General features: G+C 31.4%; 2 protein-coding genes across 4 annotated transcripts; one reads left to right on the plus strand and one right to left on the minus strand.

Annotated features, from left to right (window-relative positions):
• The first annotated feature begins 1,686 nt into the window (after window positions 1-1,686).
• On the plus strand, window positions 1,687-5,981 carry LOC110715589 (protein CHUP1, chloroplastic-like). 3 transcript variants are annotated; one of them, XM_021894178.1, is made up of 5 exons: window positions 1,687-2,089; window positions 2,563-2,845; window positions 2,950-3,035; window positions 3,779-4,546; window positions 4,741-5,981. In XM_021894178.1, exons 2-5 carry the CDS (start codon window positions 2,695-2,697, stop codon window positions 5,623-5,625), a joined length of 1,890 nt encoding a protein of 629 aa, XP_021749870.1. In that variant the 5' UTR covers window positions 1,687-2,089; window positions 2,563-2,694; the 3' UTR covers window positions 5,626-5,981. The 3 variants fall into 3 exon arrangements, with proteins under 3 accessions (XP_021749870.1, XP_021749873.1, XP_021749872.1); XM_021894181.1 differs by having other exon boundaries at window positions 1,689-2,089; window positions 2,953-3,035; XM_021894180.1 differs by lacking the exon at window positions 1,687-2,089 and adding an exon at window positions 2,136-2,275.
• A 185-nt stretch (window positions 5,982-6,166) lies between these two features.
• LOC110715590 (GDSL esterase/lipase APG-like) lies at window positions 6,167-9,789 on the minus strand. Its single transcript, XM_021894182.1, has 5 exons — window positions 9,453-9,789; window positions 8,883-9,013; window positions 7,907-8,140; window positions 6,699-6,954; window positions 6,167-6,622 (listed from the first exon to the last, which is right to left on the minus strand). Exons 1-5 carry the CDS (start codon window positions 9,697-9,699, stop codon window positions 6,426-6,428), a joined length of 1,065 nt encoding a protein of 354 aa, XP_021749874.1. The 5' UTR covers window positions 9,700-9,789; the 3' UTR covers window positions 6,167-6,425.
• Between the last annotated feature and the right edge of the window lie 1,568 nt (window positions 9,790-11,357).

Raw genomic sequence — 11,357 nt, forward strand, 5'->3', positions numbered from 1 at the left:
ATTTCATCTACTCCGTACACTACCAAGCTAAGCTTGGTCTAGTGGGAAAAATTATACCTTCCAATCTTAAAACTGGAAAATCAAACACCACTAGAGGCACTTTGAGGGTGGAGATCTCTACCCTTTCCTCTTCACTCTCAAAGTCTCTGACCCACTAATATCAAATTAAAAAAGCCGTGATGGTTAAGATTTGATCAGGATCCTTCTTCTTACCTTAAACTTAAAAAAAAAATATATCTACTCTGTACATTGATACTCTTCATCATTAGATTGTGGACTCAACTTTGAATTTGGAACCTTCTATTTACCATATTAACCAGAGAAATTATGGTGGGCTTCTAAATTAAAGTACCATATGTGTCACCAAAGTAATGATTGGAAGTTTCTATTAGCTAATGAAAATTTTATATTTTGTATATTCCTTTTGTTCAGAATTATATATCCTATTCCGTAATCCTAAGTTCCCAACCCTTATTTATAACAATGGTGTTGTAACTAATGTATTTGCATAATTTAATGACAGAACTACATAGTACATTTGTACCATTAATACTTTCTACACATAATTTATTTTAATAAGAATACAATGGTTAAAAAAAAAACCCTTAGAAAACAATTTCTCAACAGCAAATATACGGAGTACCAAGTATGAAATTTTTTAGTTTACATTTTGTTTAGATCAATTAACAGGATTAACATTTTCAAGTGGAGAAAGAATCCACACGTCTTTTTGAATTTTATTCTATTTTTTTTTTGACATTTAAATCAAGAGTTTAAGTGTTTTCATTGACATTTTTATAAGGACTCTTGAAACTTCTGTCTCCAAACTTTGGATTATATAAGTGGATCATAATAATCTTACTTTTTTGTTCCTTCCTCTTCTTTTTCGATAAATGTTAGTTTGGATCATATAAATCCTTCGCTATTTTGTATGAATGGAATTTTTGGTTAAATATCGACTCTTTAAAATTTCAATTGATACATCAAACTCTTTGCTATATATACCTATTTCACTAGGCTACTAATGAAATTTCAATTGGTAGTGTTGCTTTTTTTCTTTCCTTATTGGTATTATGAAAATCATTTTGATGATTCGGTCTACAATAATTTATTTATTTTTATTTTTTGTTTTTAACAAGGGTTTACCACTAGAGTGGTTATTCAAGATGATTTCAAGTCATTAAATTTTTAGAATATTATTCTAATGTTCTAGTGTCCTACGCACTTGCTTGGTGCATGCCCTTCTTGAGCACAATTCATAAAGTTGCTACATATTTATACAGAATTTCTGTTGTTGCATTATTTATAGCAAAACTAATCACGCAATGGATTATGTTGCAATTATAGGTCAACATGATACACATCAAGACAAAAACTCCTTGGGTGATCAAGGTGCTTATAAAATGACGTCAAAAATTGCTCACCCTCTCCATTCCTCTCATAAGCTAATCTAATCGTACAATAAATTATGTTGCACCTTTAGGCAATATACCTCAAGATATCAATTTATTCATTTATATAAATCTAGTAAATTCTCTTTCATTAAAGGATTGTCACAACCTTCCTATTTAGCTTTCCTTTCCAAAATCAAGCATTTAAGCTTTATACATAACGTGGAATTATAATCGATCATCATTCTATAAGTTCCTTTCTAGTAAGCTCTTTTCTCCACTTGCCAATACCCACCTTCTTTTTTATTTATTTTATTTATTTTTTAAATTCTGACTTTGTGTCATATCATCTGTCTTGGTTTCCAACTTAAAATCAGCATATAATTCTCTTTCTAGCTTCTTTCACCATCCAACCTAACTTTTATGCATTTTGTGGTTTCTAAATCTCTTATAATGGAACATTTATTTAACCGACCTTAATAAAAAAGACAAATATTACAAACCAAAAAAACTATATAAAAAAATGACCAAATCTTAATACAAAAAGCCAATTTTATAACAAGAAACAAATAATAATGAAGATTTGTAATTGCTTTTACAAATACAATGATATTGACAGAAATAATAATTTAATTATATAACACGAGCATAACACCTATACGTTTACTATTGTTCTTCTTCACGTCCATTATTCCAAGGTATGTATATTCTCCCCTTTATGATTTTAATTTGAAGTCTTTTCTTTCATCACAATTTCAAACGGAAATTTCTTACTTTTTTAAATTAATCATATTTCAAAACGATTTTGCTGTTTGAGTTATTATAGAATTTATGTATATGGGTTTTGCAAATTCTTGTACAAGACCGTCTAACTAAATCACAAGGTATTATTTTATGTATACATATTTGTTATAATTCATAACAAATTTGTTGGTTTTGAATTGAATATTGAGTTAACAACCTTATTGGCTCAAGTTTATTTGTTTATATTGAAATATTGTCTAAAAATGATCATAAAAAATTGGCTTTTTATTGTTGTTGTTATTGGGTTTTATTTATTTATTTTTTTCAAAGAGGGAATTTGATGCTTTGACTTAATTATTGAGTTCTATTTTCTGGGTTCTATTAAATTTTTGGTAATAATTCACTTTTTATATTTCATGTGATTTAGGTTGTAATATTTGAGATGGAGGATGATGATGAAGATGGCAAAGATCTCTGTTTTTGCTCTCTGTTTTAATTAGGTGGTGTAAAAAAAAAACTATAAATTAGGAAAAAAAATTTACAATCAATTTAATTAAAAATGATGATGATGATAAAAGATAGACAAGATATAAAGCCAATATTGGTGAAATTTGGTGTGGCATTAGCCTTATCGTTTGCTGGTTTCCTCTATTCTCGAATTCGAATTAAAAGGATCAATCCATCTGATCCCCCTCCTCCTCCAGTTTCAGGTTTGTAATGATCATATTTAGGAAATTCAATGATTTTGATTAGTTTAATTTAATTGGGTTTTTTCATAAATTTGATTAACTTATGTTTTCTGTAATTTTTTTAGCAGATTCTGATAAGAAAGCTGATTCTGAGGGGAGAATCAGGGTTAAGGATTATAATCAACCTGAGATGGATTCAGTTAATGCAGATGTAAGTTTGTTCGTTTTGTCTCGAAAATTAATTGGATTTCTGTATACATTTGATCAGTTGCTTAATTGGTAATTAATGATTATTAATTTTAAGTGATGTGAATAATGTTAATTGGTCAAATGTTAATGAATTCCTGTAATTATATGTGGATAATGCTAATGCAAGCTGGCAATTCAAGCTTAATTTATATTCTTATTTCGGATCCTCGAATTTATTATTGTTTGAATTAGTATTATCTTGATTAGTAGCTAAGTCTAGATGCTTGTAAACAAGAAAAAAATTATGTTGCAAAAGACTTGGATTTTCTCTAATTCTGATCATAAATCAAATTATGCTAATAAGAACATAATTACACCGATTTCCAACCAAAACAAGACTGTTTCACACCGCTGTTACAATTATTCGATTCTTATAAACTTAATCTATTGATCATGAGTAGCTTAATCTTGAATTCTAGATAATGATATAGATTACAAAATCATTTACATATGAATTAACTTAACAAGTTGACATTTTCTTTATGTATATTTTTGGTAATGCAATTCATATGATGACCCTTTCTATTGCTTTGGACTTTGTAAGCTAAATTATACACAATTGTTATTGACACCTTAACATGATCCTTGTAACATAGAGCTAAAGATTATTGTGAACGATTTTTGTTAATTCCTTAGTCCTGCTAACATAGAGCAGAACTTTGACTTTTCTGATGAAAAATTCTTGCATTTTGTTCCTTTAATCAGGACAAGCCATGCATTCGTGTCCGTGTTGATAATTCAGCCATACATGCCTCGCCTAATGGTAGATATAGTGCTGATCGAGATGCATTCTTGCTGCCCGAATTTGATCAGGTAGTCAAGGAATTTGATGCTGTAAACTCATCCAAGACTGATGGGGAGAGTTTTACAGTAAAAAAAGACTTACCTAAATCACTTAGAAGAGAAGAAAGGGATGACTATGAACAAGAGATAATGAACCTTCAGAAAAGGATAAAGTTCCTTGTCGAAAGAGAAAGGAAGCTTGAGATTCAGTTGCTTGAGTATTACGGTCTTAAGGAGCAGGAAACGGTGATGAGGGAGCTCCAAAATCGATTGAAGATCAATAATATAGAAACGAAGCTTTTCTTGATGAAGATTGAGAATTTGCAGGCAGAAAACAAGAGGTTAAAGGAACAGGTTGCTGATTACTCTAAGGTTGTGTCCGAGTTGGAAGCTGCAAGGGCGAAAATCAAACTTCTAAAGCGGAAGATTAGGTCTGAGGCTGAGCAAAATAGGGAACAGATCTTAGACCTTACACAAAGAGTTGTGAATTTCCAAGAGCATGAACATGAGCATGAGGTTAGCACTAGTATTTCTGATGATCAGTCTGAGGTGCAACGACTTACTGAGTTGGAGGCTGAAGCTGAGGAATTAAGAAAGTGTAACGAGAATTTGCAGCAAGAGAATGCTGATTTAGCTCAAAGATTGGAATCCACCCAAATTCTCGCTACCTCCTTTTTTGAAGATCCTGATGTAAGTTTCTCTGCATTCCATATTCTTGACAAGATTTTTCGATTTCTTTTACAAGTATTTTTGTGGCATTTTAGGCTTTTTAGGCATATTGGTGCATGGTGCATACATATACATATTCAGAAATTGTGGTTTTTGTTATTGTTATTGTACCAAAGTGGTTTAGTATTTGACTTCTCAAGCTCTTAAACTTACAGAAAGAGGAGCTACACAAACAAATGATTCGATTAAGGGAAGAAAACGAGAAGTTGATAAATGAAGTTGAGAGGCTTCAAGTAGATAGGTGTGGTGAAGTGGAGGAACTAGTCTACCTCCGATGGATAAATGCCTGTTTGCGTTACGAATTGAGGAATTACCAGCCCCCTCCTGGTAAAACAGTTGCCAGGGACTTGAGTATGTGCTTAAGTCCTACTTCAGAGAAGAAAGCAAAGCAACTTATACTCGAATATGCTAATACTGAAGACGGAGCAAACAAAGAGCCACCTAGCCTCACAGACTTTGATTTTGATCAATGGCCTTCATCACAGCCTTCTTATCTCACAGACAGCACTGATCACGACGAATCCCCTGGTCCTAACTCTGTTCACAAACCCCACAACAAGAAAATCAAGTTCTTTTCTAACCTACGAAAGTTAGTTAGAGGAATCTCTAGTCATCACCACCATCATAGTTATAATCATAATCAAGGCAACCAAGTTTCTCCGATGTCTAGATCTTTTTCGGTTGATGACATTGGGATGAAGTACTATGCAGCAGGACATAGTGGTTCAAGAAGCAACCCCCAGAGTCCAAGATTAGCATCATCTTCTCAAAACTCAAACAACTCTTCAATGGAATATCAACCACTCACAAGCTTGGCCGAAGAAGAAGAGAATGCTAATCGAGTAAGATCAAAGTCACTAAGTGGAGTTAGCCATGTCCTCGGAAGGGAAAGACCTGGGGGTTTTTTGTCCTTAGATTATACACCGGTACAAGAGTCAGATTACTGGCAAAAGTCAGATTTGACAAAGTATGCTGAAGTCTTCAGGGAGTCTAGATGGTTGCAGAAACACAAAAAATCTGCATCATATAGTACTGGATGATTGAGGTAACATATAATGTTGACTCAGGACTTAGGCCTTCCAGTGTACATATGATATACCGGGAATTCATCACAATATCCTCAGCATTTTATATATGAGGATTTAACTAATTTTGCCTCAAATAAGAATGACATGCTTGGATAATATACAAATGGTTTGCACATACGTAAAGGTATGACTAATATATGTTTGCTGATGATATGTATGGACTTATGTTGCCAAACGAGTGATTGAATCGAGTCCATTGTGTTTTATTACGTATTTTGGTTTGCACTGCGACAATCCTGTGAACATTAGCTGAGGTATTTCTGCATAACTTAAGTCAATATAACGAAGTAACAGCCCTGTTTCAAATCTTCTGCGTTTATTTGAGCATTAAAATATATTGTAATCAAGCTAAAAACTGCTTAATCTCATTCGCTCATGACTTTTAGCAGTGAAATAATATACTTGCATTCAGCTCAATTTCAATTTCTTACAGTAGTTTGATTAAAATACACAATACTACTTTGTTAGTATTGTATATGATGAACAAGTTTCATGAATAATTCGAACATTTATATTGAAATGGTAACACACAAGTTTCATAAACTCAATAGTTGCAACAGATGACTTTGATATGTAGTATCATATACTTGATTACATAATGATTTTTTTTTGTAACAATAGAAGTCTTAGATTTTGAGAGCAAACACATTGATATGAGAAAAGCAATGAGATAAATTTTAAAGCTAGTTCAAGAAGACAGTTGTATTATGTAGTATACAAGCTTTGTAGAAAAGTAGTTCCTCGAACACCATCTAACTGATGAGTTCAATGCCTTGAACTATGAGGGCATCGGCCAGAACCTGATTAGCAGCCTCAGAAGGATGCACACTGTCCCAGAACACGTATTGGGTGGCATTGCTGCATGTTCCGATAGATTTAGGATTACATAGAAGTGATGTCGTCTCTATTGTTCCTGTACCACAGCATCCCTTCCTAGCCTCAGCAAATCCTAAAGAGAAAAAAACTCAGTCAGTAAAATCATTGACTACATTACACAATGTTGTTTGTAGAAGATGTATGATTACCAGATTTTGAGGGAGATTGGACTAAATCGAAGAGGGGCTTGTAAATGTCGAAAATAACAAGTTTAAGGCCAGGGAGCTGTTTCTTCAGCTTAGAAGCAGCTGCATTGAGCTTATTATTGAATCCCTGGGCGTCGGAGTTAAGGCGTGAAACACAACCATTCTGGTGAAATCCAAAGAGTGTGATGGTAGCTGGTATGCATCCTAATGGGGGAAGTGAAGTTGCTCCAATCTTTCTTGCTCCTAATCCATAAAGCTCCTGTAGACCAACACTAAACATTTTAAGTCCCTTATTCGGCAATCTAATAATATATTACCCGTTGGCCTAGAATTAATTGTCACATAATCACATTATACCATAAGTAACACGATATGATATCACAAGTAGTAACATTTAAGTGAGAACATTTTAAAATATAGTCTAGATATTATTTCAATATACAAGTATATTATACTTCATCAATTTTTTTAGTTGATATCGTTTGACTTTTATATTATTCACATAATATGCTTTGACTCACAATAACATATTCATGTTGACATTGTTTAAATCGTTTAAATGTATATTATATTAATAACCATTTTTTATAATTTTACAATGTTGATAATTAGAGATATTAATCGTTAAAAATATGCGTTGATAAACGTGATAATCGAAAGGTGTCAACTAAAAAAACAGAGGAAGTATTATGTAAAAATATACTACGTCCTATGAGTATTTTCAACATTTATGGGATCATAATATCTATGTCCTATGAGTAGAATGAAAGAGTACGTTTGGTCCACAAGGACCACAACTCATAAGGAAGACACTTGGGCTTTTGGGCAAGTAATATTAATGCACATAACGGCCCATAATGTGTGGCTACAAATTGTGAATTTATGACCAAAACTAAAATTCAACCCAATTGGGTTTTTTCTGTGCACGATGTCCTTCCCAACATATTTTTCAAACAATTAAGAGTTGAAAAAATGACCTACCCCAATAAATGACCTAAAAATCTAAATTAATTAAGTTTTAAATACAACTTTTACTCATTAATTAAAATTAAAACAATTACAAAACACCGGTTTAATATTTTCGCATCATAAAAATTTTCATGCTTGTGAAGAAATCGGGTTAAAGTTTTGACAAGTCTACTTAGAAATTAAATAAAACTAAAATACGGAGTATTAAAAACAAAGGGGTCGGGTTGAGGTTTGATTATTACCTGAACGAAGTTGGAGAAAATTCCAACAAGGTAAGAAGAGTACTGGTCAGGGGTATATAATTTGTTGATGAAGGGGTTGACATAGTAATTCTGAACAAAGTCACTACTCCCAAATCCAGCTATGTACAGAGCATCCTTTAAGATTGACTTAGCTTTACTGTCACCTGCCACCTTTATTAGCTTCCCTTGGTACTCCTTGTAGTACTCTAGTTGTTGTGACAATGGAATTGCGTGCTGTACTCCAAATTAAATTCATTAGTAATTACGATGAAAAATTAAATACCATAATTAATGTCGTCTTAAAATATACAAGTATATAACTGTAGATTTTATGACTAATTATAGCTATAGTTGTCAATTTATTGTCATTTTTAATTTGGTTAGTAATAGTGTATTGTATGTTGTCTCTACACACAATACCATTAGAAATGTGACACATCATAAAAAGGGGAAAATATATTAAAATTCAAATATAAATTGAATATAATGGAACTTTTTTTTTTTTTTTTGAAGAAAGAATATAATGGAACTTGGACCCATTATTCTAGTCAACAAAAACATGACAAATTAGAGTTGTATGTAGGGATCACATACAACAATTGTAGGGATCACATACAACAATTGTATGTATAGCCTTACTGATAACGTTAAGGTTAAAACTGAAACTTGTAGCACTCACTCGTGGTTAAATGTAAATATAGCCTTTATGATGACGTTAAGGTTAAAACTGAAACTTGTAGCACTCACGTACAGTGGTTAAATGTAAATCGATGATTGTTACACAATTATGGTTTAACCTTATTAGGTTACACTATTTAGTTTGATTTTAACACTTCGTTTTTTTTTTTCTTTAAAATAGATGTGCAAGGATGAGTTAAATTGTATTTATGCTATAAGTTATGGCTGTAACCTTTTTTTTTAATGAAATTAATTAAAAAAAAAAAAGAATGTAAAGTAAAGGTAGAGTTGACTTTACACTAAGAGCAGCAGTTTTCTCATCATAGCCTGATCCAGCAGATGCAAAATTGGCACCAATAAGAAGGTTCTTTCCTGATGCTTGTGGGCTTAAATATGCTGGTGCATATGTTGTGAAACCCAGAGTTTCAGCTACAAGATTAACGTGTTCAAACTTATACATCAAATTGCCAATTAAAAGTAATAAAACAAAATGAGTAAGATTAAGTTGATACAATTAGTCAATTACTACATATATTAAACATGACTTATACTTAAACTTTGACTTCAAGGAGACTAATTTGCCTATACAACCCCAACCTTTTTATCTCGGACCCCTCTTTAATTTTTAAGTCATAAGATACAGACGTTGCACCTAAAAATTGGTAGCTATAGCTACGTAAAGACCGGTGATACCATATCAACAAATTTTGATTCTTAACAACCAAAACCTGCCTAGGGTTGTTACAAGTTATGCAATGGATACACCCAACATAAACATGATATGTGTACAAAAAAAAAAAAAAAAAAAAAAAAAAAAAAAAAAAAAGGAATGAAAAGCAAACTTAATGACAAGGGAGTTAGGAAGTACCAGTAATATCAGTGGCTAATTTTCCATTACAAAACCTTCCAGTAGGTTTGTGATTAGCAAAATCCCTGCCATAAGGAGGATAATCAGCCTTGAAAATAGTAGCAACATAATCATTGTTTCCTACATCAACTGTTGAATCACCAAATGTGATAATTGCTGGAACTAAACTTGTATCTTGAGCATTTACAAATAATGCACATCCCAAAAATATTAGACTAAAAACTACACCTTCAAATTTTATGCCCATTTTTTTTTTATCACTATAAACTATAAAGTGATATATTTTTTATTTATTTTTGGCTTCTTAGAAAGGGTTCAAGGCTATCTAGTGTAGTTTACATTTATTATAAGGGGGGTATATATGGTGAGAGTGTGCATTGAATGGTTGCATTAAGGAGACACTTTAGTGGTTGAATGTACATTCAAAGCTTTGGTTTAATTTTCTTGATGATTTGTATACTCTAATCTTCTTAACCAATTTTGCAATTATGCACCTCCCTTACTTGTATAATGATTATTCTCAAAGACTGGTTAGCATTATTTGCCATTGAAGTGTCATGTTCAGTTCAAAATGATCAATCTTATCTTGTAATTATATAGTGATTAATGTGAGAAATTTGGTGTACGTTTCATGTAATCTGACCAAGCCACTCAGGATCTATTTATTTCATCTTATTTGCATGTACAAAATAAGTTCAATTAAAAGAAGTTAAGAAAAACTTTTTTTTTTGGATATCGTCATATATAAGTATGTAGCAATTTCAAACAAATTTAGATTAAATACACGGTAATATACAAGTAATTTTTAGACAAAATAAGTTAAAGTTAACAAAGCCTGAACTAATTTTTAGTTGTTTAATTAATTTCTTTTACTTGCAATATTCTTAAATTACGCTTGTCAATTCATTATTTTAAAAACTAATACTTATGTATTTAGTTTTTAATAAGTAAACATTTAAAATTTGATACGATGAAAGTAGAAATTGAGCCAATTAGGGTCTGTTCTCTTACGTTGAAATTTAGTTCAGTTCAGTTCAGCTCCTAATTTCCTTCTCTTATAAAATATTAATTTCAGTTCAGTTCAGTTCAGCTCAATTCAGTTCAGTTTAGTTCAGTTCAGCTGAGTTCAGTAAATGAGAACATACCCTTAGTTTATCCCACATAATCATCTTTTCATTAACAATAATAAATCATAAAGATCAAAATAGTGTGTATTAATAATGTATTAGTCAAAGTTTAACAAAATATAATGAGAAAAGTATTACATAATACTCCGTATACACTATCTTTCAATAAAAACATACATCAATGCACAACTACCGGGTATTACTCAATACTCATCAATTTCAAAAAATTGATGCATTTACTCATATTTCATAGAATTGAGTGCATAACCTTAAACAATAGTTACAACGGAGAAAATTGTGTTATACAATGTTCTTTCTAGATTAGCCAAACTTAAAAACTAAAAGAACAAGAAAAATTGTTCTTATTAGCCAAACATATGACTATTGAATTGAAGTTGATATATCAACTAAATAATGGAGTATTATTATTTGATTCATTGAACTAGGAATTAATACTTTAATTTGTATTTAGTGAAGGAATTAGGGGTACGGTCAAGAAGAATTGAAGTTTACACAAAAAATTACTTGGGAGTGTAGGTCATGAACATTAAGATTAGAAATAGATCAAAATAATAGTTGTATATCATACATTAATCATATTCTAGATATCCATAAAATAGTTGTTTCTACTAATTAAGGCTTTATTGTTGAATTTATGGAAATCTTCTTTTTTTGTCACAATAGCTACCAACGTTAAGATGTTATAACCATTGAGAAAATAACGTTACCATTATTAATCGTTTTTTTAATAGCAAACCCTAATAAATGTAGAAACGTG

Source organism: Chenopodium quinoa, unplaced genomic scaffold (assembly GCF_001683475.1).
Source record: "Chenopodium quinoa cultivar QQ74 unplaced genomic scaffold, ASM168347v1, whole genome shotgun sequence".
NCBI lineage: Eukaryota > Viridiplantae > Streptophyta > Magnoliopsida > Caryophyllales > Amaranthaceae > Chenopodium > Chenopodium quinoa.